This window comes from Hirundo rustica, chromosome 3 (genome assembly GCF_015227805.2).
Source record: "Hirundo rustica isolate bHirRus1 chromosome 3, bHirRus1.pri.v3, whole genome shotgun sequence".
NCBI classification, from domain to species: domain Eukaryota; kingdom Metazoa; phylum Chordata; class Aves; order Passeriformes; family Hirundinidae; genus Hirundo; species Hirundo rustica.
In genome coordinates, this window is record NC_053452.1 from 4220638 (window position 1) to 4248513 (window position 27876).

Sequence of the window (27876 nt, forward strand, 5' to 3'; positions counted from 1 at the left end):
AGCCTCACCCCGAGGAGTCACAGCTGTGTCCAGTAAAGATGAGTGTGATAAAAGGGAGTGGGTCAGCTAGTGAGGGGGAATTATGAAGGAGGAGGAGCCTGGAGGAAGAGGGAATGTGAGGATCATGAAGGGGAAGGATCCTGGGGAGAGAGAATCACTGCTGTGAGGTCAGTCTGGTTGTGCAGTCAGAGCCTGTTGTTGGAACCTGCAGTCACAGTCTGGCTGGGTAAAAGCTGCAGTCAGAATCTGCAAACTGATCCCAGCAGTCGGAGTTCAGCAGGAAATAACCAGCAGTCAGAGGCTGCAAGGGAAACCTCCAGCAGGAGCTTGCTGCAGCCAGGGTCAGTGAATGGTTGGGGTCAGGATGGCTGAGCTGTAAAGAGGAATAAACCAGGACCCTTTTCATGCTGTGGTGAACGAGAAGTCTGTGTCTGGGCTCATTTCTACCCTTTAACAAGAGGGCTGCTGCAGCAAAATGAGACAGATCACAAATCAGGCTGATGACCTGCAACAGAAGCTTTTTTTTTTTTTTAATTAAAAATTCTGGTGACTTTGAAATTTGCATCATAAAAGATGCTTTGCTACTACAGTACCCATAGTTCTGTCACAGAGTGGGACCAAATATAATAACTGAAATGTATTTTGTATATTGTAATTTCCCTACTAAATTTTAGTTCTTACTTGGCATCTCTTGCAATTTGTGTGGAGTTAATTCTTCCTGCTGGTTTGCTGTCAAAGCAGTAGATGGGGTTAAACAGAAAATAAGATTTGCACTGTTTTGATATCGTGATTATTTTCATGAAGTGCTTTTCATACTGTTTAGGCATCTGGCTGGCCTGTGATGACCATGTGTCCTGATTGTGACTGTGGTGTTCTCACTGGCATCTGGCTGTGCAGCTGTGTCCCTTCCTCCTGGCTGAAAAGCTTGCTGCTCTCGTCCCTGCCTCTGCTTCATCAGTGCAGTTGTGCTGCAGTTCACTTCAGGCTACACTTGGATCCATTTAAAGGTAAATCTTGACAGAGAAAACGGTTGTTCTTACCACAATGTCAGACAGGAAGGAGTCTGTCGTGTTGACTGACTTGATGCTGAAGTAGTTCCAGTTGGCTGTACCAGGTGTCTTCACCTGTATTTGTATTTAGAAACTGCTTCTTTTCTGGCCTGGGAGTCCAATTTGAATAGATACTCCCTTCATTTTTAAGAGAAATGCTACTGGGAGGGAAAGCTCCATGAACCTCTTTCGAGTTTGGCAATTACTCCTGTAATTCAGCAGTCCATTTAGCCGAATCAATCACTCAGCAGAGCTGTGGGTGGAAGCACCACCAATTTTTTAAGGTTCAGTCTGTGCAAGAACAGACCCTGTCACAGTACCTGGACAGATCTGATGTCCTTGCTCACCTCTGCATTTTTGGATACTTTTTGTTGCAGTTGTCCTTTCACCAAAGTATGAGCAGGTTAAGTGCCATGAAGAGAGAAAGTGTGCAGGGGAAGTTTTGCACTGAGAAACTGTGGAAAAGTTGCCACAAGGAGTCTTTTGAAACCAATGCTGGTCTTTTCTAGTTTGAAAACAGCAGGGCTTCTTATCAGGGAAGTGTCCATTATTTCAGGAAAGCTACTGCAAAAAGGGAGCCGGCTATGTGGCTTACATATTTCCATATAATTTCAGTTCTTTCACGTGGGCTGTGATGTGTTGGAGTCTGGCTGAAACTGCAGTTCCAAATCATGTCCATTTACTCTCTTCTGCCAGAAGGGCAAGAAGTAGGGGCAGAACTTCCTTGGGAGCAGAAGCCTTTCTGGAGCTCCTGGCTATGCTGAGGCCATGTGTTCTCCCAAGTGCTTTCCCAGGGTCAACACTTGTCCTCCCTAATCTCTCCTGGGGGTCCTTGCTCACAAGATCCCTGTGAGGAAATTCTGGATCCTTCGGCTGTGTGAGATGAGGCATTATGTGGGATGTTTGAATGTGCTGTTGTTTTTCACTGAGAGTCTAAGAAACTTAACCTTCATCCCTGTGTGGTTCCTATGCTGATCTTCATAAAAAGCCTTGGTCACCTTCCTTAGCAAAAATGTGTAATTTGCTGCCAGGTTATTGTGCCTTTTGTAATGTACTGGGGGCAATGCTGCTTTAACCTGTGAAAATTCCACTTTGGAAAGTGCATGTCGTGGAACTTCTGATTCCCTGAAGTCTTTTATAACCTATTTTAAGCCTGATTTCCTGGATTGTTTGTGAAAGGTGCATTTCGGTTTCCAAGGGCCTGGTGATGTGAATCCACTGCCTGCTTGTTCTGCATCCACATGAGCGCCCTCAGGGAATGTTCACGTAATCACTACAGCCATTTCATGCAGGATGGATCTTGTGAGTTTTGTTACATGTAAAATAAACTGCTCAGCCCCTGGCTTTGGCTTTCCATTCAGCAATGCACTGCATATGCTAAACATGCCACTGCTTTGAGTTTAGTCCGGCACTAGTAATACCTCTGGTAATGTTAAAGTGGGACAATTAGTCTAAAATTTAGTGTTTACTCCTGCTGTAAAAAAAGTGTTTCATCTCTCTGATAGTCTGTATTTGCTACCTCTCAACTGTTTGCAGAAGTGTACATCAAGTTTTTTTTTTAAGACTTATTCAGAGGAAACATTTTTCTTTCTGTTTCTTCTTAGAGATATATCTGTTGGGTGTCTCAGAGCAGCTGGCCTCATAGACTACTATTGCTAGTTAGTTAATCAAAGCTGAGGCTAATATTTCAAATGCAGCAAATGCTAGTGAGTCACTAAATGCACTTAACCTGGCTTTCACATGCCTGAAAGCAGTCCTCTTTGTGGAGGAAACAGTTTTTGAGTTTGCTTTTACCTTGTGTCTGTTGTTTCTCTTGCTTAGATGTTTGAGCTCTCGAGGTTTGCAGTGCTCCCACAAACTGCCCAGCTGTTTGCAGCGTGCAAGGTGGAGAAAGAGGGATAAATCTTCAAGTGGTGCAAAACTGCTGGTGATTTGTTCAGTTTGCAAAGGTAAACAGTAATCTGTCCACTCTTGCCAAAACATATGGCTTTTACTACTGCTAGGTTTTTGTAGGGGATTCCTGGAACTGTGAACAGGGGAGTAGCATTCTGGTTTCCCCTTGTGGCTCAGGATTTTTCGCACTAAAACGTGGTATCTTTTAATTAGAGATGTGTCAGTGCAGCAAAGTCTATTAAACAGAATAGAACTTCAGCTTGTTAGCGAGGAGGGTGTGGGCTGGGCTTCATTGTGCAATTGTTTCCAGCCTTTGCGAGTGGTGAGGTTTAGTTTGGTCACCTCCTTCCTTCGGAGATACTAGGTCGACACTTCTGTTGCTGTGCAGAAGTGTTCTCCATCATCTGCTGGGGAAAAAAAAGCTCGATAGTGTGACAATCTGCCTTGGTTTCCCATGTTTTTTGTAGCTTTGCCTTGCTGTATTACTAAAATTTCATACTGATCTGTACAGCTAAATGCATAGCCTGAAAGCTGGACGTAACAGTACAAATCCTTCCTGGCTTTTCTGCGTCTGTGACAGGAAATGTCACGGTCAGCTGATAACGCTTCAAATAATCAGAGTGAGAAGCTGTAAAATAGATCCTTAATAATGCACGTGTGTGAATTTAATGGCTATGAGTAGATTAACCTTGATCCAAAAGAGGTGACAACTTTGTCTTGATTTATAACGAGCAGTTTTGTTAACAGAGAGAATTTGCTTTGAACGTTCTCCTTTATAGATGTACTGTATCACATGAGCTGCTGTACTTCTCATAGAAAAATTATCAGGATCTTTCTCTGTAAATATCAGATAACCTCCAAAAGAGATTGCTGGCTCTATTTAAGTCTCAGTATTTATCTCACATGGGAATATCTGATACAGTTGTCTGATGACTGCTCAATGTTTATTTTCCTCAATGAAAGGAAGCTGTATAGATTCAGAAAGCAGAGGTATATATTCAGGGTGTGTTAGCACTGTTCTGACCTGGCTCTGGAGAAATCTTGGAAATTCTAACTCCTCAATTACCCAAAATACTGCAACTATACAAGCAGTATAAAGTTAGAGGGATTATATTTGTTAGTAATAAATCTTCATGAAAGAAAGCACTGAGACCAGACATAAACACTGGACAGCAGATCTGTTAACACTGAGCTTTGCAAGTGTCAGAAGGCACCTGACTGTACTAGTGCTGCATGGCAGCTTAGATGCTCAGTGACCTCTAGTTTTAGAGTATATTTACAATTTTAGAGGCTAAAATATTTTCACTGGACTAAATGGGCTCTGCTTTGAAACAAAATGTTATTGCCTGCCTTGCCATATCTTTACATTTGGAAGCTGCTAATGGCTTTTCTGTCCTCGTGCCCTTTCCTTTAATTCTGCGTGTTGAGAGGAATAGCAATAATGGGAGAGTGTCTTGGGCTCCTGGGATAAGAGATGAGAAACTGTTATTAATCTCTTTTAATAGCTGTATTTTCAAAGCTCTCATTTGCTGAAGTTCAGTGAGGGGCCAATTGCTTTAAAATGGTAGGAAACAATTAGCGATACAACCTTTATTAAAATAAATAACCGGTGATAGATTATTTTAGTGTTCTGTTCTTACATCCTAAACTTATAATACAGGCTTTATGGCCTTGCTCAAATTGGAAGGACAAAGTAGCAGGCTTGGAGTTGAGCTTTGCGTGTTGTTCCACGAAAATAAAATTTCTGAAAATTAAATTATATAAAAATTATGCTATCAAAATTTTATATTATATTAATTATTATTAAAATATTTAAGGTAATAATTATTTTTATTATTAAAATAAAAATTATTTCTGAAAACAAAATTCCTGAAAATAAAATCAAAGATCAAGCCTGTAATGGGTATATTTTATGTCATTTGAGTTACTGACTGCACTTCAGACAAGCCCTCATTGCAATTCCCATCCTTTCCACATAGCAGATTCCTTGGCAAGAGGAGTTTGAATTTGCTGATTAGGTTTGAAATTTGGCTTTCCACCACCAAATAGATACACTAGGGGTGAAATTCTGTGCCTGCTCACTCCTACAGGACATAGGGAGGAGCAGGAACGGAATAGCTGGGAAGTTGGGTTTTGATTTTTTGCCCCCAGATTTTAAGGATTGGCATGTCAGAGGCTGGTATTTGTGAGTCTGTTGATGGAGGGTCATTAAGGAGAAGTTCATCCCTCAGTTTCCCGCATGACCACAGAAGAATCCCAGTAACACTCATTTCTAATTCCTCAGTTCTCTTAGCCAGAGTCTCTCAGAGGTTGTCTGGCAGGAAGGCAAAGGATTTCTGGTGCACCAGCTTCATCTCAGCACTGTACTAGAAACACAGCTGAGCTGCTTTTTAACTGGCTCTGAAATAAAGTCTTTGTGCCTAAGTTCTCCTTATCCATTCTCCAGCGCAGCTTCCCTAAGGATGGCTGGCCTGTAGCTGTATTTTAACAGCCTAATGCTCATGATCTTCCTGGTTAGTAGTTGTAAATCCATATATCCCCAAGTTTCGTGCTCTCCTCTTATCTGCCTTGCACTTGGCACCATATCTAGCAAAGAAAAGTAGTCTTAGATGGAGATTTGTCGCAGAGATGCAGGGCAGAAAACTGAATTAACTTCAGCACTTCTCCCTCCGCAGCCTTGTGGCTGGAGACCTGCCTGAGCTTGAATTCAGCTCAGAGACAGCTCAGGGTGATGCCTAATGATTTTTGTCTTTTTTTTTTCTTTTATATATTCTCTGTATTAGTCATGTGTGTATTTGCAGCTTTGTAGCCTATTATTGCATTCATAGCTAATTTTCCCAGTATTTTTCCCTGCCCTGATAGGCAGAAAGAAAAACCACATTCCAAAGCCCCTCTCCTGTCTTGGGTCTCTTGGAAACCAAGGGCAAGGAACAACTTTTTGAGACCCATTTCCATCAACAACGTTTAGGCCTATCTGAGGGGGGAGGATTTAGAAGGGGCTTGGATGGGGAGGAGAAATTACATCACCACTTGTGCTCCTAATTGGTGATTTTTGTCGAATATCCTCATGTACTAAACTCTGTTTACCCCCAGAGGGGTGGACTTTTGTGGACATTTTTCATATCTAGTCCTGGGGGCCTCCAAAAGAAACTGACCTTTATATTACCTCCTATAATAATATCTTGCAAGTGTGTGTTGTTTTATCTACAGGTTCTTAAGGCATCATAGATATTGTAATTGTTGGGCACCAGCACTCGGGGCAGGATTGAGTTTTCTGAGCCTTCTTGTTTTCTTTGGAAAACAGATTTATGTGCAATATAAAATATATACTGTTTATTGTATTATATAATATATTTGCATTATATAATAGGTTTAGTATATTTATTTGTATGATATCTATATTATTAAAATAAAATATATTGGTGCTTGGCCAGATCCTTAGCTAGAAAAGGCACAAGTCTTCATTATTCTGCAGTTATTTAAGAAGACTTGGGGTCTACTGACAATGCAGGAGACTTGCAGAACATCACTTTTCAATAGCACTTGTCCTGCCAGTGACTCTCTCATTCATCAAAATAGCAGGAAGTTCTCTGTCCATGGTAATGCCTAAGCTACAAGCTAGAGGGGAAATAAAACTGCAGGCAGGCTGCACATCAGAATGGTTATTTATATGAGCAGCTTTGGCAGTACTCTAGAATCTGCTTTTCTTGATGCGGAAAATGGCAAAGGACGTGCGGATGAGACCTTGTTGCAGCTGGATGCAGGCACAGCAGACTCTGTTGGCATTTCTGGCATCTGTGCAGCCTGCAGGATCGCTCCTGTGCCCGTGGGCAGGGCACAGCTGCAGCTTGGACTGGCTGGCAAGCCCTGCAGTAGGAATGGGGGGAATCCCTGCATCCTGGCCTAGGAATCACATGGCCACTGGTGAGGTGGCATCAGCACAGGCTCTGTGAGCCTCTCCTAAGCCATTTCCACTTGGCTGAGCAGAGCAAGCACACATCTCGTGCTCCAAAGCACCAGTTTTGTGATAAAAGTCATGAGAATAAGTTGAAATTGGTTCTCTTGCCTCTCCTGTGCGTTTGCCTGGTTGCAAGAAAATGTATTTTCACCGTTCATTTGTTTTATAATAAAGATGTTCTTTGAAGCCCACTGATCTGGATTGCTCGTGCCTTAGGCATGGGAAGCCGTGTAAATTATTACCTGTCTTTGAAACCAAAGGGGTAATAAATTTCTGGAAAATCGGTTAATGCTGGAGCAGGTGCGATTCACCAGTATTCTCATTTTGCTGCTAGACTCCGTGAATTTAACTAGGGCATAGCTGAAAGAGGCGGTAATTCAACCTGCAAATAACTTTCTTAACACCACCTTTTCCACGCTTGGTTTCTCTGGCTGGTATGTTCACTTTATATATGGCTGTTATATTCACAGTGACATTCAGTTGCTGCTGCTGGGTTTGCAAGGTGTGAGGAGAATTTTGGCTGTCTGATGGAGCAGCAGGAGTGTTAGGAGAAGGTGAAGGCAGCATCCACCTTGGCATTATAATTGTGGACGCATGAGTGCCACTGGAGTAGCAGAACACCTACCTCACAAGCATTGCATCAGTGGTTTCTCCTGTCTTTCCTTTGCTGTCAAAGCTCCCAGGAATTGACATTTTTAACTGGATGATGTTTCCAACCGCTGCCAAGTGCGCGCTCCGCGAAACTTGTGGAAAGTGAACTGCTAGGGTCAGTTTCCTGGTAAAATAATCCTGTGGTTGTAGAAATGTGAGGTTGTAGTCAGTGAAGAAATATGTAAAGCAGTGGAAACCATGATAGCTTAGCATTCTTAAGTTTCAGAAACAATTTTGCCCTGATCAGATAAAAATTCAGTTATTCAGTCATAAGTTGCAAATAAACAGAATAAAATCCATGCTGGCTGCGTGGTCCAAATTGGACTTCTCAGATAATTATTCTGAGAATTGTCTAAAAAGTCTAAGAGCTGAAGGCTGCTGACTAGAATATACTTAATTATATGAAGATGCATTATTTAGTAGATGCTCTAAGAGTTTGTTTGCCACCCTTCTTCTCTCCAAAGAATTGTGCAGAAAGTACAAGTTAGTATCCAGTGTTTACTCCTCTTTAATCCAGACAGATATTGTATATTGGTGGTGAATAACTTGTTTTCGTACAGAAAACACCCAAAATGAATGGTAAAGTGTCTTTGTTTTTCCCAGGGAGGCTGAATCTCAGCACTTCCTGTTTATCCAGCCCACTCTCTTGTAATGATCTGATTGCTGTTATTACTTGTGATTGTCACAAAGGGCACAGATATGAATATCTGTAACCTGTGCATTTGGAAAAGACATCTGTTTATCTCTGAGGCGAGAACAGACGCTTAAACTTTCACATAATCTGATTTTCAGAAGCAGAGAGCCTTGAAGTTATGTCTGTGCCAGACTAATTGGCATTTGCCTTTTGAGATTTGTGTATACTGGGGGTGCAAGCACTCAGAGGAAGAGGTGTTTAATGAGGGAGACTGAAAGTAATTGGAATGTGGGTTCCCTTCTTAGGAGAAAGAAAATATCAACTTTTCAAATATGCCCCCTAACAACTCAAACTTTGAGCTTTCATACTTGTGTTTAGGACTCTTTCATGGGTGTTTCAGGGGTGATATGAGTAGCTTTCCCTGGAAGAAACCCTAGAAATACACCTGCTGAAATGCTCCACTTTCTAGGATGTCATTGTGCCTCACAGATTGTTGTCAGTCGGATCCTGTGCGCTGATGAGCCTTTTCTGCAGAGCACAGAGCACTCCATGGATCCTGACTTTGACAAAAAAGACATTTTGAGTCTTGCCCATCAGAAATTCAGACATGAGGATTTTCTAAGCAGCACAGTCTGCCATACTGCACATTTGGTCTTAAAAGCAATTTTCTTTTTCCTTAGTTTGGGTAACAGCAAAGAAAATATTCTCAGCCCTGAGGAAACTCTTCCTCCTGGGAATGCCTTTCCCATATGAAGGAAATTCAGTGGCACAACGTAACTCCTGGCGGTTTTTCTAATCATTAGCAAGATTTTGATTTTTAAACTGAGTATTTTTGGTGTTATAGACAATTTTTTTTTTTTTTTTTAAATTACTCCCGCAACAGTTTTTTCTCTTTGGTCCCTGCCTTGTGTTGTCACTAGTAAGGATAGACTGGAAAGAGTGTATCACAAGCTTCTGTCTGGATTTATAGGGTGCTTGCATTCAACACACAGAAGCACCCCGATCTGAAACTCTTACAATTTGGAATGAATAATGTTTTAATGATGCATGAGCTTCATTGTAGCTGTCATGCTGTTTCCAAGAATTTCAGTCTTAATGTCCTTTTATTGCGAATGATATAATGCAGTTATTGGACTGTGTAATTAATGTCCTTTTATCTTTGTGACAAAGGGTTACCACAGGATGGTGCTGAGAAGATTTAAGGTCATTTCATTGGAGTTTTTGTCTTCTCTGCAGTTTGTGACTGTGAAACACACATGAACTGCAGGAGCAGTTGCCCCTCCGTTTAGATGAAGACAGCTTATGCCCTTTGCTTAGACCATGACATTTTTAGACTCAAGCTGGGTAATAGATGCTGGACAAGGGTGGGAAGCCGAGGGAAAGAAGAAACTCAGGAAAAAAAAAAAAAAAAAAAAAACAACATTTCAAAGCAGTTTCATTTCTTAGCTGACACTTTTATTGACAACACTTGGGGGTTTTTGACAGTGTGGAGCTCTTTGCAGAGGAGGACTCCTAATTATAGCTTGACAAACCTGTTACCATAAAGCAGAGCCAGGGAATCCAACTCTTTTGATAAAAGTCTTTCTGTGCCATCCATATGTGGTAAAAAGCCCCATCCATATGTGGATAAATTCTGTTCTTGATGTCTTCAGCTGCCATTACACCTCCTTTGTGGGAGATCAGTCAGAGAGGGTTGTGCTGAAGAAGGACAAACCTTGGTGGAACCTTTATTGTGGCAGAGGTACATGTGTGAAAATGTGGTTTTATTTGTTTGGGTTTTTTTTTTTTATTGAACAGCTGCTACAAAATCCTCTCAGGGCAGGATTTGAGTGTGGAGGCAGAAATGCTGGTGGTTTCTGGGGGCCTCTCCCCTAATGGGGCAGTAACGGTGTGCACATTTCAGGAATTTTAAAAAGATAAATGAGATGTGGCAAACTTCAGTGCAGACCACATGTATTGGTCTATATTTATCCACATGTATTGGTCTATATGTAACCACCATAGTGTTGGTTACCCATTTCAGTATTTTTTTCTCCCATAAATTTTCTAGTTTTGCATTATTGCTCAAGTATGCTGCATGATCATCTAATCACGTAGTGAGATGCCAGTTAGGACTAATGCTACAGCAGGCCATTACATGTGCATTTTTCCACTGTAAACATTAATTGTTGGCATTGTTCTTGTCACTACCACCTTCACTGTCTGAGTGACAGCAGTACAACTCACCAGTTTGGCATTTCTCTTGAGTATATATAAAATACATACCTCCAGTATAAGTTATATACCACTCAGAAGACAGTCAAAATGCAGATTGCCAGTGCTTTTCCACTTGCTTCTCAGGGGTAAAAATCTCACTTCCTCCCCCTGTTTTAGTCACTTTCCTTAATGCCAGATAGACTCAGGATACTTGGATGGCAGCACTGTAATGATACTGAATTTATTGGGTCACTGTGAGGTTTCCTGGCAGTCTGTATCATGCTACACTAAGAAAATTCCTGTGACCTTAATAAGATCTCACTAAATTGTTCATTTGCTCTGGCTTCCCTTTCATTCCTCTGATTAGAGAATACTGTTGCATAGAAGCAAGTTCTTCATGTTCCTTCTCAGTCTTCTGCATTCTTGTTTAAAACAAAAATAAAGCAAACAAAAAACCCCAACAACAAGACAGGCTTTTTTCTTGTTTCCTTTCTTTCAAAAGGAAAACCTCCCAAGACATCAAAACTCAAAGAAAACCAAAAAATCGCACCAACAACAATATAAATCAAAGGATGGTGTAATTCTGATTTATATAAGAGAAAAGGAAAAAATTCTGAACTCACCTGAATAAAACTCAGGTGAACCATTCAGTTTAATCCTTTACTTAATACTATTAATCATATAAATAGTAAATTATTTGTGATTAACAATTTAAGAAAATGTTATCCTTCTTCAAAAAGCTTCTGTGAAAACACTACCTCAGTGATTTAAGAATTTAATTCTTAAAAACACACAGCTTGTAGGGCCATTGCATACTTCAGTCTAAAGGCAGCCCTGTGACAATTAAGTTCATAAATATGATGTTTTCCATTGTTGAACGCATCCCCTTGCCAAAATCAAGTTTTCTCCAATTCTGCTCTCAACTCTCACATATAGATCACGATGATGTGTCAGTTCTTGGAAGTATTCAGGCACTTCAGTTGCTTTTCTGATCAAAACCCACGAGCAGGATGTGCAGCTGTAGGCTGACCAGGGTTTTATTTTTTTCACTCCTGCTATCTCTTTGTGTATTTGGATAGTAAAAATAGATGCTGGCACTTGAGGGGATTCTGTGCTTATTTGTGTGTGTATGAAATCTGATTCTCAGGCCCTAGGGACTCTCTGCTACTACAGTATTTTAAGGGGCCTTTATAAATTAGTACCTCATTTTGTGGGATTGCCATAGAAAGCCTTGGCTGTAAAGGTGAATCAATTTTGCTATGCTGTTAGCAGGAATTAGGTCACTATAAATGAAAGAGAATCTTATCTTCAGATTTGTGTGGTCATTAAGAAGTTGGTGGGGTTTTTTGGTGGTTTTTTTTGTTTGTTTTGGTTTTTTGGTTGTGTGTGGGGGGTTTTGTTTTTTGGGTTTTTTTGTTGTTGTTTTTTGTTTGTTTTTTGGTTGGTGGTATGGTTTTGGGGGTTTTTTTGTGGTGGTTTTTTTCGGCTTTTTTTTTTTTTTTTTAAATTTCTGAGAATGGATTCTCACAGCCTCTACCATAGCAGCCTGGATCCTGGAGTCCTGGGCCTGTGCAGTTCTTTGGAAAGAATAATTTTTTAGCAGAGAGAATTGGAAAATAGTAGGATCAGGTTTGGGAGATTGGGTATCTAGAGAGCAGGGATTGCCACACTAAGTCTGTGTTCATAACTGGATAGCTTTTGTCCTGCAGAGAAGATAGGAAAATGTTTGCAGTGCTGGTACCAATTGCTACTCAAAAATGGCTTTGAGTGGTCTTGTGTGTTGCAGAATCCTTTCCTAACTCTGTGCTCAGTTGGCTGTGGTTAGAGCCAGTGGGATGTTACTGAGTGGCCACAGCAAAGCTAAAGGGTTTAAGTGGAGACATCCTTCAGGATAGCTGGCAAAAATATGGGATGGAAAGCAAACCAGCTGGGGTTTATTTCTATTTGGATGAGTTTGCCACCCCCTACAAACAGACTAAGGATTGGAAACTGGAAAGGAATTAAGGTAAAAAATTGTTATCAGCTAGTTGGTGGTAGTTACATGATCCTTTGAGTGTTTGTAGAAAGTGCTTCTCCACATGGTTGGGATCAGCCTTTATCTTTAGTGAAGTCAACTTAAAAGTATTGTAGTTATTTTCTTATTATCCTGATGAATGCTTTTCCTTGGGTATCGCTTCCCTGCTTTCCACTGTGGCAGTTTGACTGCTGTTAGGTTAAACCTGACTCTTCACACTCAAAATCTGCAAAGTTGTTTGTTTTTTTTTTTTTTAATATATACTGAGATAAATTTAATTGCAGAGCAATGCAGAATGACCTGCTGTGAGAGAATAAAGCACATTTACTGAGATACTTCTAAAGGAGTTTAATTCCTCTTTTTGTCTTGAACTTAATGGTGTGAACAGTCAACACTCAGTGTAGCAGATACAGAGAGTGGAGTAGAACGAAGCCACAAAGTTCAGGCTATAAAAGTTCCTCGAAAAGGAGCACCTGTGTGTTCCATTAATATGCAGTGTTAGGGGTTCCTTAGCTGGGAAGGCTGGTCACACCGGCAGCAGCCGTTAAGAGCAATGGCATAAGGGGGTGCTTGGAGAGTGGGAGGGAGTTACCAGAGATTTAATGACCTGAAAGTGAAATATTTGAAATATAATTACATGAAGAACATTCGTTTTTTCCCTTGGATTATGTTTGATTAACGAGGACTTTGAATAATTGTAGTACCTGCAGAAGAACTGTAAAGTAAATAACAGCCAGGGATTTGTTTTCTTTAGTCTCAAGGAGGGACACAATTGGAAATGTAGTATTTGATTTAAATGGCGTCTCTCTGAATTTGAAGTAAGGAAATAAACTGAAATGTGTTTAAGTCCAGGGGAACAAACCAGCCTCATGCATCTCCAGTCAGGAAATGATATTTACCCTGCAGTTGGACCCAAGGCTGCCTCAGGGCCGAGATGGTCAGGAAAGGATGCATTTTACAGGTTTCTGTCCCTTCTCTGGCTCAAAGCACCACCACCAAGCACAGTCTAAGCAAAGAGCAGGTTTGGAATAAAGTGCTGATTACCCAGGGACTGCTGTGCTGCAAAGCCAGTCTGGAATTTGCTGTGAGGTTGGCTTAATTATATAAAGTATGTTGCTCTGATACACTAAGGTTGCTAAAAGACAAAATTCCCAGAAGACAACTTGGTCTTTAAAATCGAATGCTTGAAAGCAGCAACTTAATTAAAACTTTAGTACTTCTGGGAAGGCTTTTTGATGTAGGCAGCAGGACTAAATTTACGTTCTTCTGATCATTTTGCCCTGAACACTGGCTTGTTGGGACTGATGGAGGTGGAATTCCCTCTACATCCCGCACGAATTTCCTTCAGTTGTCCTGTTCATGTCCCAGCTATATCCTGGAGGCCCTTCCAGCAGGGCACTCATCCTGCCTGTTCTCCTATGAGAAGGTTTTCCCATAACCTTACACATCTGTGTCCCAGCCCTCTTCTCTGTACAGCAAAAAGTGGCTGCAAGCTGACAGCAAGGTGTCAGTGTATGAGGGAGATCTGCTGGAGACTTATGTGCTTTATTTAGTGTTCACCAAGCACAAAGGAAGTTTTTCCCTCAGAAATAAATGTATGGCATAGATAGATCCCTTTCATTTGTAACGAGGCTAATGCTTCTCCTGGGGAGCCATAAATAAATAGTTTTAAAACTACAGCATTTTCATCCTCAGTCTGCTCCTAGGTGCCACTCAAATACAAAAGGCAGAAAGTGTGACATGCAGGTTGTCCAAAAACACCAACTCTAAAACCTCTCAGTCTGTTTAATACCCAAAGGTTATTCTGCCATTTGACTGTAACACACAGTGGTGCTTCAAGACTGAACATTTATTAAAATTCCAGCCTCTTCCCCAGCAAACCCAGGAAAGCTTTAACCACTGTCATTGAGATTGGTGGCAAAATGGTTAACTACAATTTTCTGGAAATGTGCGCATTCCTTAACTTTGCTTTCTGGTATATCAGTAACCTTCACCATTTTTTCTGTGCTAGTTCAGGATATGGACGTGTTCTGTCTTTTGCAAGAAAGTAAACTTGATTGTACCATGGCTTAATACGAAATAATGAGCTTTACTAGTCTTACCCAGTCTTGCCACAGATTTTCTTGTACTTGAAATTTCATTAGACTGGAATGAGAGGGTTTTTCTGCTTGAATGGGCATCCACCCCAGCATTTGCTTCCTGTGTCTTTTTCTGTCAACGCTGTTTTTTTATAACTTTGCAAAAATGCAGAGGGAGAAACTTTAGATTCGATAGAATTAATCAATAAGGATTTCAGTGTAGAAATGCTTGTAGCTAGAATTTAATACAGGGCTCAGATCATGATGACTAAAAAGAAGGGCCTGAAAGGGATTTTCTTTTTCTTTTTTTTTTTTTTAGGTTGGAATGTGTGGTTTTCTAGAATTTCTTATTCTGGGTAAGAAAGATTAATTGTGATAATAATGCAGCTACAGTACTACAGCTAATGCTAACATATGAAAATATCTAATGAAATTATAGTAATGATGTTTGAAGGCAGCTTAGGGGCTCTTTTCTGCCTTCCTCAGTGTGGTATGTCTAGACTCTGCAATCCTCCTGTTAATCATGTTAAGAGGGCCTAGAACAAAACAAACTCTCTTGGATTTAACAGCGAAGACTGCTGAACATCTCTGTATCTGTGGTGGATGTCTTGCAAGGTCGGCAAGGGTTGGTCAGGTCCATTTTGCCCTCAGTCCAGTTTGGCAGATCACACCGGGCATTTGGAGCATCTTCTTATCTCCTGCATAATGTCCTTAATCTCTCTTCACCAAATAAATGCTCTTTCCACTGATCTCATGCAGCAAAAAACCTTGAGCATTGCTGGGGAAGCAGTTCATTTGACAGTATGGAAACAACTGTGCATTCTGTGGTCTTGCATTTCATTCCCTTTGAGAAATTCAACCATTTTGTTTTTAAGACATGTTTAAAATGTTTTAATTACAAAAAAAATCTGTTTCTGACTTATAAGCACACAATGAGTATTTCTTTAATTACTAGGTGCGTAGAGCTCTTTCATCCTTTTCCTATAAGGTACCTCCAAAAATACTGAGGCTATTCAGAGTTTGTATATTTTACTTCTCCACCCCAGAGGAAGACAGACCAACCCTGCTTGATATCTAGTTGCAGAAGATCAAGAGGAAAATAACATTGGCATTTATCTACTGAATAGCTAGAGCATCCTCTGCTCAGCTAAAGCTGACTTTGGAGTCTAATTTTTTTTTTAGTGGCATAGTTGTGTGTTGTTTGTATCAGTGTGTTCTTTGGGACTCCTGGTTTCCACCAATGAAGAGTTCCACCACTGTCAGTGCATGCAGGAACTGGGGAATGTACTCTGAAGAAGCCACTTACTTTCTTTAATTCTCTGACTATGAATTAAAGTCTGGATGGAGCAGGCCCTGATGTCCCAGAAGACAGCAGCACCATGATTTTGGACAGAACAGACTATGACATTAGGCAGGTACCTGGGAATGGAAAGATCAGAAAGTGTCTTGCACTTGGACTCCTGGTTGCTGAAGTACATTTGAAATTGCAACCCGTGCTTGAGTGAAGTGTATCTTTTTCCATAAGCAGAACTGAAAGCTCTTTGCCAGAGTAGAAAATGCCAGGGCTGCTGAAAATCCTAATTCCAGTTCTTATTTCTCTCTCAGGGTAAGGTTTGGGGGTTTCACATCCTCCAGGGATCAGGGCACTGGGGTCAGGCACTGAAGCTCTCCTAATGGAGAAGGAAAGGTGTCTTCTAATGCATCCCTACAGTTAACATTTCCTATGGACTACTGCTGACCCTGTAGCTCCTCTAATTTCCATGAATTGCAGACAGAGACTCCAAATTCCTGGAGTCAACATCTCCCAGTGAAAGCCCCTTATTAAAGGGATTCTGGCCAGAAAAACTATCACAACTTGTGCCTACACATGGCGTCCTGTTTTCTAAAGGCCTCCATAAAATGTTCTGTGTTGTTTTCCATGGGACTCTTTCCATGCCTATTTCAGATGCAATTTTCCATTGATGCCAAACTGATTTTTGCCTCTTTTCTTTCATGTATCCTCTGTATTCTCTACACATGTATTTGTAGCCTATTAGTGTATTCATAGTACCAGTACTTTTCCTTATTTTTTTTCCCTAGGCAGAACGACAAAATATATTCCAGAGCTCCAAGCCTCAGGGATTACAAGGCCCCTATCCTGTCTTGGTTATCCCTAGGAACCAAGGTCAAAACCAGCTCTTTGAGACACATTTTCATCAAGAACCTTTAGTCCCTAAAAAGGGGAGGTGGGATTCAGAGAACGGTTGAGCTGGGGGCAATTGCCTCACCAGTTTATATCTCTAATTGGTGATTTTTGTCAATTATGCTAATTTGCTAAATTTAGAAAACTGTAGTCACCCGGGGGGAGGGGGGGGTAAGGTTTTTTTTTTTTTTTTTTTTTTTTTTTCTTTTTTTTCCTTCTTTCCTTCTTCTTTTTTTCTTTTTTTTTTTTTTTTTTTTCCCCCATATCTGCCCCTGGAGGTCTCCAATAAACACCAGCCTTTATATTGCCTCCTGTACTAATATTATCCTGAAAGTGTGTGTTGTTTCATTTATAGGTTCTTTAAGGCATCACCATGGGTAGAAGAAGCTGGGACGCACCCTTAGCTGTGAAACACTGGACCTGTTCATTGCCATCTGTTTTCCAAAGGCTTTCCAGACCTAATGGGGCTGTTCATTGTCACTGGTGTCTCCCAATCCAGCAGCATGTGCCCTGTTGCTGGAAGGGCCAGTGTGGCCCTTAGGTATCAAGGGACATGTAGCAGCTTTGAACTAACTGATGGGAAAAGAATACTTGGAACGTCATTTGAAATGTCTAAGGTGTTGCACAAACACAAATTAGTCTTTGCACTTACTGAAAAGACAACAAAAACAGCTGCTATTACCAAGCCAACATGGGGTAAGAGCCATGATATAGTTATTACTGGTTTTATATCTTTTCCAAGTTGTAGGATCATAGAATGGTTTTTATGGGAAGGGACCTTAAAGATCATCCAGTTCCAACCCCTCTGCCTTGGGCTTCTCACTAGACACGGTTTCTCAGGGCCCCATCCAGCCTGGCCTTCAGCACTTCCAGGGATGGGGCATCCACAACCTCTGGATGACTCGTCTAATACCCTGATAAGAAGTTGTCCTCTACACGCTCCAGGAGTGTCCCTGGTTGCTTGCAGCCAGCTGTATTCCTTTCCCAGCAGGTGTTGGTGGGGTAGGTGTAAAACAATGCATTCAGGGCATGTTCCAGGGCATGCAGCTGCAGTACAAAATTCAGGTTGAGCTCTGGGGGCAAGAGGCTGTGATCTCCCCTTTGGATTACAAAGGGCACAGGGACCTGTGGGGCAGCCAGGGGACCAGACACTCAGAGACCCCACAGGAGATCTGATGAGCCCCAGAGCTTAATGGCCTGAGAACGTGAGGGGATAAAAACACAGGGGTTCCTTTAGTCCAGGTCCCTTCTCAGAGGCACCAGCTTGAGGTGTTATTTTGTTATTTAGTTACTGCATCATGTAACTCCTCGTGTTTTGAGGATCTGGACATCTGTGACTCTGCTATGGGAAACCCTGGGTTAAGCTGGTAAGGAAGCCTGGTCTGACTGTGTGAGTGTGGAAGCTGTGAAGGCCTTTGGTCCCACCTGAGGTGATGTGAGAGTGACTCCAGAGTGGCTCTTGGGTGGTTGCACAGGGAAGCTTCCTTAACATGGAACCCCTCCCTTCCTAGCCTCTTGCTTCTGAAAAGCCCCTAGCCCTCAGCCACAGTGCTTCAGCTGGGGAAGTGTCCCAGCATGCTTCCATGAGGACACTTTGACTGTAGTTAGGTTTGGAAGGGACCTAAAAGCTCATCTGGTTACAAATCCCCTGCCGTAGGCAGGGACGCCTTCTGCTAGACCAGGTCGCTCAGAGCCCCATCCAGCCTGGCCTTCAACACTTCCACGGATGGAGCAGCCACAACCTCTCTGAGCAACCTGTGCCTCAGCACTCTTACAGTCCAGCATTTCTTCCAGACATCTAATAAAGAACAGCTTCAGGCTGTGTCCCTTCTCCCCTGCCTGCCCTTGGGGGGGAGACCCTCTGCAGCCTCCCCACAGGCCGCCAGCGGTTCTAAAGGAGTTCTGAAAGGTCAACGGCAAATAACAGCCGTTGTCAAGGGCCGTCACCCTCGGTGGTCATGAGCCCAACATTCTGGAGCCCGGGAGTTAGAGGGATGGGCCAATCAGCAGCCTCTGGTGCAGGTAACATCACAATGACTGAAGGACGCCCGAGGCAGTTGGAGGCGTAGTGCTGCAGCAGGAGGACAGCGCAGAGTGGGCTCCTGTCCTGCTCCTCTCTCGTCCCCCTCTGCGTATCGGTGGCCTTCTGTGGAAGTTACCCAGGAGCTTCTGGGGTCAGAAGACGACTGCCTGAAGAAATGGGTAGTATCAGTGATTTTTTGGACCTTCCTACCTGCGAACTCGACAGCCTTCAAGAGCTTGCAGCCCTGGTGACCGCCGTTCGCATCTCACCCGTCCCTAAGGAGTGGCTGGCGATGATCTTGAAGCATGAGGGCTATATCCCAAAGCTGCTGCAGCTTTTCCAAGTCTGTGAGAGTGAGAAGAACATCGAAGGCTTGCATCTTCTGTTTGAAGTTGTGAGGGCGATTTTGTACCTGGACAAAGCCTTTCTGTTTGAGGAGATGCTTTCCGAAGAGCATATTATGGATGTTGTTGGATGCCTGGAGTATGATCCTTGTTTGGATCACCCAGTAAGGCACAGGGAATTCTTGACCAAAATAACAAAGCTTCACGATGCTATTCTGATCAGAGACCCTGAACTTAGGAAAAAAATCCGCCAGACGTTCGGGGCACAGTACATTCAGGCCATCATCATGCATGACCCATCAGATTTTGAAGAAGGTTTTCTTTCTACCTTCAATTCCTTCATCAGCTCCAGCAGAAAGGAGATTTTATTTGGGCTGCTGGTAAGTGTTTTTTAATGTGGCTTAGATAGGATCTGTAGAGATCCTTCTGGCTGTAGTTTGGAAATGGTTTACGGGTGGTGAACACTGTTTAAGTTAATGCACTTTCATTTGCACAACATTTTGAATGCTTTCCCTTTTCCCTGATCCCTTGGGTTTCGTGTTTTCAAAATTATAAATTTCAGGTGAGGGTCTTAATACATTTTATGGGCTGTAACAAGACAAAGTCCTTCTCTTTGATGGCCAAGCAAACCTATGGAGCTGGTTTTGTATAAGTTTTTAAGGAACAGTCAAACCTTCAGTGTTTTTTCCAGGGACATTTATTACAATTTTTCCTTGTGAAGGGGTGCAGATATGGCAGAAAGTACCAAAACACTTGAAAGATGATGATGATGTTCCCAGGGTTTTCAGAATTTGAAGCATGAAATACTTTACACGAAGTGTAGTGTTGTCCTGTATATCCTCAAATATACCAGTAGAGGATGTGAATCTGAAAAGCAAATAATAGTCACAGAAGTTTCCCATCTTGGCAAAGCAGAGTGCCTGCATGTGGGAGAGCTGGTTTTACTTTGAGTAAGGTCCAGGAGGATGTGGCTGCAGCCAATTTGTAATCTGTTTATCTAGTCCCCCTTGCAGGGATGGACTGAAAAGGTGCTTTGCAGCACTGCAGATCCAAAAGAGGGGAACTGATCCCCTTAGGATGTCCTCAGTGTAGTGTGAATGGCGCAGGTATAGTAGGGCTAAAGTTTTCTCTTGGTTAGCACTCGTTACATTAAAAGTGCACCAGTTGCTTCCCTGGACGTTTATGTGCAAAGTGCTGCGAGGGACTCTAAACAAAATAGAACTGTCCTTTTCTGTCCTTTTGATGTGTGTGTGGCTGTGGCAAATCCCACAGGGAGTCTGTAGGGTTGGGCAGAACTGCAAAGCTCAGGGGTGGCACGGCAGAGAAGGAAAGGAAATGTCACATTGTAGAAAGGAATTTAGGGATCAGCTTTAGGGATCATCCTCTGTGCCCAGCTTTACCTGTGGCTCTGGTGTTCTGGGGCTGCTTAAGCTGCACAGGAGTGCTGAAAACTGGAAATGATCTTGCTGGATGTGTACTCTAACAGTACACATCTGCAAATCTGTATGTTTGCCTTCTTTGTGATAAAAGTAATGGCAATGTGGGAAGTTTGACTTCGTGCAGTGCGGGATCCTAGAAAGATCATGTTTCCACTTTCCAGAATCACTGCATTATTTGTGTTCTTTTTGTGTGCTCCACAGAAAGATGAGGATTTTTTGCCTGGAATTCTTGCACAATTAAAAAATGAAGCTACAGATGGCGTGGAGCGACGTGAAATGGTAAGTCAGCGGTCTTGGTGGCTCCTCAAAGGCTTTAAATGAGAGGGATGGAGTAGAAAGTTAAACTCTTCTGAGGATTCTGCAGTCTCAGAAGTACTTCTGGCTCTTCTGAGGGTTCTGCAGTCTCAGAAGTACTTCTGGAGAATCAGCCAGTACACCTCCCCACCCGGGTAAAAATTGTGACTGTTTGGCTGTTTCCTCCTTTCAGAGAGCTTTCTGACACAAATACACAAAACATTTTTTTTTTCCCCTGTGCACCAGATGATGTTCTTCAAGCAATTCTGCACCTCTTCTTTCATGTTACCTGAGAAAAGAGATGAATTTATTCAAACTTTGCAGAAGTTGGGATTTCTTCCAATTCTTGAAAAGTCAATGGTAAGTGAAAACTTAGAACTGGTCTTAATAAAACTAGAAAAGCCCACAGACATTTGCCCCCTTTTTTTTTTTTTTTTTTTTTTTTTTAAATCTGGGGAGCACCTTTTTTTAAGTCTGATTGGAGACCTTTGCTCTGCTGGGAGTGGAGATTTCTGGTAATGTCCAGAATCCAGAAGCTCCCACAGTTCTGCTCTGGAGAAGCCTGGCTTGACTGTTCTCTCTATTTTTACTTTTCATAATGGAGAAGTCTGAGGGCAGTGAAGTCCTCGTGACTAGGCAGTCAAAAGGTGAAAGAGACTTTTTCATGTGGAAGCTTGATTGTTGGACTTTCATCAGAAAAAAATTGCATCCCTTAAGGAAAGGCCTGAATTCTTGTTGCCTGTAAATGGGCACAGAAACTGTTGTACACCTCGGTTTGTTCAGTTGGTCCTTTAGTACAAAATCAATGAATTGTGGATAGCAGGTATAGAATATCAATGAAGTCTTAGACATTCAAGCAAGTAGGACATTGTGAATGTTTCCAGCCTAAGTTATGGCTTTCAAATTCACAGAATGCCTTGTGTCCTTTCTAGAGGAGGAAAATAGTAGAGGAACTACTTGCCACCCTCCTTGTTGGTTTTCTGTAACCGTATTATCTTGTTTCTCGTGAAAATTTTTGTAACAAAATGTTCTCCAGTTTTTAAACTGCCTGTTCTTTGCAGCTGCACGTAATAAATACCAAACCTGATTTACTCTAACAAATTAATCTTTTTTTTTTTTTTTTTTTTGAGGGAATGGATGATCTGCAAATTAGATCTGCTGCTACAGATATGTTGTTTTATCTGGTACTATTTAGTCCAGACACAGTCCAAGAATTTGTAATGCAAGAGGCCAGGCAGAGTGAGAATGTAAGTAAAAGTGATTTGGAGTTTTTTGAATATACCAGTTTTAGGGCAAACAGGAAAATAACCAGCAAAATAAATCTCAATTTCTGTATTTTAATTTTTATTTTAAAATAATTGCATAAAGTGGGGAACTCATTCCATTCTTACAAGTAATTATTTTATGATTTTTTTTTTTTTTTTTTTTTGCAGGACGGCCAACTCATCACTAAGGTCATTGAGCAGATTATCTGTAATCCTGACCCTGAATTTGGAGAATGTACTCGCTTAATGGAGATTTTTTGTGCTCTGATCGATCCAGAGAAAATGATGGACGTATTTAGTGTAAGAGAAATATGAATGGCAGAAGACATGATACTGTCTTGGCAAACCTAAAAGCCTGATATTCTCTATTGCTGTTATTGTGGGCAGAGGATAAAAAGTTATAGGGTTTTTTTAATTGAGTGGAGCGTGGTCTGATAGCAACTTGAAATAAGCAAAAGATAAGCTAATTTTGCTAATGGAAGGTGTGTCTGTGGCCAGTATTAAACCACACAGTCCCACATGTCAGTGCCATAGCACTGTCTGACCATAGCTCTCTCCAGCTGGATGATAAATCCTGAAAGATTTCAATGCATTTTAATGTACCAGAATACCTGTAAAATGGTTTACAGATTGTTCTGGGCAAAGCTACGTGTGTTTCAGAATGGTTTAAAGACACTTTGTCCAGCACTTTGAGTCATTGATGGGGTTTTTTTTTTCCAGTAGATATTTGCATCCATGATGGGGATTCTTTTAATGATAGCTAGGTTGCTTGGATGTCTCAAGTTTGTCCCAAAATAAAGAAACTGATCTGGTGTGAAGACAGTGCTGTAGACCCAAAGAACTCGGCAGAGTTCTTTGTAGGCTGTTTCTTCTGTTACTGCTTTTTTTTATTTAAAAGGTTGTGTGTGAATGCTAGTATTTAATTAAATTATTGTTGTTTTAGCATTTAGAAGTATTTGAATTTGTCAATACCTTCTACAACCGCTACATTGACGTTCTTACTGCGCCGCTTATGGATGATACATCAGAAGAATGGAATGAAATAGGTAATGACAATTTTAATTTTTTTCCCATTTGGAGGGCCTTACAGTCCTGGTAACAGCGGTAGACCTGTGATGCCTGCTGGGAATTTGCTTGTTGCAAGCTGCTGTTCCTCCAGGGGCAGGGATTCTGTGGGCAGGAGTTTTCATAGCCCTGTCCTGAAGCTGTGAATGCTGACATAGCTTGATGGTGTACTTTGTACAGATGCACTTCCTTCATGTACATTGAGAATAATGTTGTAGTTTTACTAGTCTAATTTTCAAGAGTATTTACTATAAAAGCAAAAGAAGCTGTAGTTGTGTTTGTTTTGTTCTGACCCAGTGTCCTGCTTCCCAAAGCAATCCAGTGAAACAAAAAGTCCACTAAAAACATGCCAATAACTGCAATAGCAACTGAGCTCAGTGTACATTGATAGTACTTTTTTTTTTTTTGTAGATAATTATCGAACAGCAGAAATACTTGCTTCAGTTTTGGAGCTGCTGTCTTTTTGTGTGGAACGGCACGAGTATCACATGAAGGCTTACGTTATCAAGAAAGATCTGCTAAGAAGAGCACTGGTCTTGATGAAATCCAAACACAAATTTCTGGCCTTGTGTGAGTATGGAACTGTTGTGGTTCCCTTCTTCAAGGCTTTGTGTGTCCTGTGTGGAGGGTGTACCAGTACCGATGTACACCTGAACTCAGAATTCCTGTTCATTTGCTGTGTTTTACTGGCTACAATTAGGTAATTTGGAAAAAAAAAAGAGCTGTCTGTAAGCACAGAGCAATGCAGTTTCTGGTGGGAGGAGGATTGTTGTCTGTTTTGAAGTCTACAGGGACCCTTTCAAATCTTCATGACAGGATCCTTTCTAATCAGATTTCTTGCCTCATTTCATGGAAATCGTGCCCTTTCATAATAATGTCCTAAATTTGGTTCTCCTTGTGGAGACTGAATGAAATTCTGTGAACCAGGATCTTTAAAGACTCAGGGCTGGTTATGGAAGGGGAACAAGAAAAAAAGCACGGGAAGGAGTTAATAATTTAACTTGCACACGTGCTGGAATGCATTGCTGCTGGACTTGAGAAAGAAATCCATGATTTCTGATGACCTTCAAATAACCAGGAAAGTCCAACAAGGAAAGAGAGGTGATCTGTCAACAAAGGCTGCTTCTGCACCTTTGGGGGGGGTGCATCTTCCTCTTGGAATAACACCAAGTTTTTCAATACTTCCACAAGAAGGTGAGAGCCCTGGCATCTGGTGTTGAATGTCTTTGTTCCCACAGGTGCTCTTCGCTTCATGAGGGGGATAATTGGCCTGAAGGATGAACTTTATAACAATTATATCACCACGGGAAACCTGTTTGAGCCGGTTGTGAATGCTGTGTTGGCCAACAAGAGTAGTTGCAACCTGCTGAGATCTGCCTTGATGGAGCTGTTTGAATTCATCCAAGAGGTGAGCTCAGCAGCAGCCTTAGCACTGACATGTCCGTGACAATGCAAGAGGCAAAAGGCAGCTTTCCGAGACACCAAACATCCTGTTTTAATGGAAGGGTCACAAATGGAACTGGGATGTTGCTGAGTCTACTGTTAACTTCTGAGGAAAGTTCAATAATTCGTTCCAGAGCTCAGCTCTTTCCCTTAGAATAGATCTGATTGCTTCCCATTTGTTCTTTACAAGAGTATTTTGGCTCTGGACAAGGAATCAGTTACTTCCCAAAATAAATTAAAAGCTTTCTGACTGTCTGCATGTGAACATGTGAGACTGAAACCCTGTTTTGTTCTTCTTCTTCAGGAGGATATTCATTTCCTTATTGAACATATAGTTGAGAACTTCTCTGATGCACTGGAATCTCTCAAATGCCTTCCCACATTCCAGGGACTGAAGACAAAATACGAGCAAGAAAAAGAGCGGCAAAACAAGGAACTGGACAGGTGTGGCCCAGTTTCTGTCTCATGAAAACTTTTTGGGTTAGAGTAAGCCCCCACCTACCTTTCTTTGAGTAGAGCTGATGTGGTCAGTGGATTAAATGTTCTGTCCAGAAAACTCTCAGCTTACGAAGAGCAGAATCTTGCTCTGTTCTTCTGAGTTAGGATTCAGTCTGCCTCGTCACCTGGGTATTTGTGAAGCTTACGGTGAGGGTGGAAGCAGGGATGGAGCTGGATTGCCTTCTCCAAGTCACTTCATTCATCCTAAAGCTTTGGAAGCCATTTGTGACCTGGCTGAGTCTGAAACATCAGGTGAAGCTTCAATCACTTGTCTTGTCTCTTGCAGCGTCCCCTCCGTATTGCCTGCTGAGACACTTGACGAAGAAGCCAAAGACTCACAGGGGGATGAAGATCTGCAGCTCAGTAAAGGTGAAGAGAAGGCAGCTCCAGGGTCACCACCGAGCTCCAATGGCTCCTCTCCAACATCCACGACCCCGACCACAGTGATGGAGTCCCCTGAGGTGGGAGAGAACTTTATGGAAGCTCCTGTCCTCATGCAGGACAGCAGAGCAACCTCGTGGGGCTTCACTGGGTGTGCTGCAGTGCAACCAGCAATAGCCTTGTACGGGGTGTCTTAGGGATACATTCACCCAAATCCCTGACTAGTTTCACCACGAGTGAAACCCTGACTGGTTTGGGGTGAGGTTTGGGGAGGATAGGTTGGGGCTGGAGTCTGTAGTTAATCTGGTGGGCGCAGGTTAATTTTGCCTCTTCTGCATGATTGTTGCTACTCCTTGGTTTTCATCCCTGCCCTGCTGGTGCCCTGTGTGTGTGATATACAGATGGGATTGCCTTTTTTGGAATCTATTCCCCATCAGGGAATTAACAAGTGATTTTAAGCAGATAAAATGCAGGAAGTGATACCTCTTTTTTGCCTTTTACAGCTGAGCATTATTTGAATCTTAGCTTCTGGGCAGCTACAGAAAACGGGCAAGAATTTTATTGCTCACCCCTAAGGCCTGGGGGCAAAACAGATGTGCAGCATGCATTTTTTTCAATGTGGGAATTTAATTTTTTTTATCTTTTTCTAATTGGCAGAGAGGTATATTTGAAATATTTGGTTATCCTAATGATGAAGATGGTGAGGCACCGCCGAAGAAAAGACTTCGCCTGGATTCCTAAAGAAAACTGAAATCTTTAAATAGCACTTGCATTATGGGTTTTCCAGTGCTTTTAATGTTAAAATATGGAACCAGCTGCAATCCATCACATAGATCTGTCTTGTAATATGATATATGTTGTTATAGAATAGTAATGTAATGTAGTGGCAAAATATGGATACGATATAGTATAGTATAAGTAATATAATTATAATAATATTATGGAATAAAGTAGTAATATATAGTAACATATGTTAAGTCTGTTTCTCCTGGAATAGTTTAATGTGAAGCCGTTTCTATGTTTTGGAGATTTAGTTAGTTTAAGGTAGTAGCTAGTTTTAATTGTAGCCTTTGTTTGGAAAAAAAAAAAAAAAATTGCTTTCTGAATAGATGTATAAGGTAGTTTATTCCATCAAACAAGTTTATTTTGTATTAAAGATCCTAATGCTATTGTTTTACACCATTTGTAGGTATGGGGCAATATTAATGCTAAGCTGTAGAATTTAGGAATTAGAATTGGACTCTGTAATTTCTTAAGATGTTATTTGTAAGTGCTGTTTTAATAAAATGTTACATGAAACCTGACCGGGTGGGTTTGCTTCTTTTTCTGTGAGTTACTGTTGCAGTCATGGATGTCGTGCCCTGTGCAAAGGGTAACCCCTCTCTTGGCTTCACTTTCAGTCTGTCAGGGCCAGGCCAGTATGAGGTTTTAAAAAGATTTCTACCCTTTTGAAACTGAATTGCAGGTAACATCTCAAAATTTGCAGCTAAAGCAAGTATTCCATGTATCATAATCCACTGTATTCCAGTGGTGCAGTTCCTGCGCTTGTCTGGTTCTGCAAGGTGTTTTAAGGACTGGATTTGAAATTTTATTTTTCAGTGCAGGGCAGAGGGATAGTTTTCATATGTCCATCAAAACTTCAATCTCTCCAAATTAGATGTGGAAGTCAAAAGGAAAAAATCCTTCCCAGTGTAGCAAATGGCCTCAAACTTCTCAAGATGTGTTCTCTGCTCCTTCAGTTTAGCAAAACCAGGATTCTCTTCAAAATTTGCTCGGAAAGCTGTGTTAACTTCTGAGTTAATTAACGCAGAAGTAATTAACTCAGAGTTATTAACATGCCAAACCCATGTTACTGAGGCTGTACAGCTACAGAGATCCTACCATAACTTGGGTATATTTACTTCCACTGTGGCACAGTGGACACATCCAGTAAATTTATCACAGTCTTTAAACCCTCTCTTTTAGCTGCTAAATTGATTCAGTTTCCCCTGTTTCATATTGTAAATATCTCTGGAGTTTGGAGCCCCTTTCTTCCTTCTGAAACCTTCCCAAGGCTGCAGTGGCATGAGCACCAGTTTTCTACACACAGGTAATAACTCCCTATTGCAATCTTGACAGTCATCTACTTATGCAAGAGGATTGATAATGGGAAGAGGTTAATGAGGAGAAATGGTGGAAAATACTGTCATAATTGCTTTGCACATTATTGCAAAAGTTTTTAGAAGGGGGGGGGGGAAACAGCGTTTTTATTCTTTTTATCTAAAATACTACAAAATATAAGGAGGATGAGTACTGCTGTGATTTTTTTTTTGTTTGTTTGGAAAGATTAATTATTGTTGAATGCCTTGATGGTAAGTTTTCAGTCGGCTCTGACTACTGATCAAATGGCTGAAAGCCAAGAGTTATTTACTACCCAAGTTTCACTTAGGCAGACAATCAAGGGCATTATCCCAATTATACAATGATTAT

At 41.5% G+C, this 27876-nt stretch overlaps 1 protein-coding gene and 1 long non-coding RNA gene across 2 annotated transcripts; both read left to right on the top strand.

Annotated features, from left to right (window-relative positions):
- The first annotated feature begins 73 nt into the window (after positions 1–73).
- LOC120751073 (uncharacterized) lies at positions 74–4675 on the top strand. The gene is made up of 4 exons (XR_005700255.2): positions 74–167; positions 824–1007; positions 2248–2351; positions 2871–4675. It is a non-coding gene; the product is annotated as an uncharacterized LOC120751073 (long non-coding RNA).
- Positions 4676–17346: 12671 nt separating this feature from the next.
- Positions 17347–26675, top strand: LOC120751193 (serine/threonine-protein phosphatase 4 regulatory subunit 3B-like). Its single transcript, XM_040060670.1, is given in 13 exon segments — positions 17347–17351; positions 18713–18840; positions 18843–19402; positions 20663–20740; positions 21002–21115; positions 21886–22002; positions 22189–22320; positions 22964–23066; positions 23497–23655; positions 24324–24493; positions 24833–24972; positions 25313–25487; positions 26065–26675. Coding segments are annotated over 13 exon segments (1965 nt in total). The 3' UTR covers positions 26149–26675.
- Positions 26676–27876: the final 1201 nt, after the last annotated feature.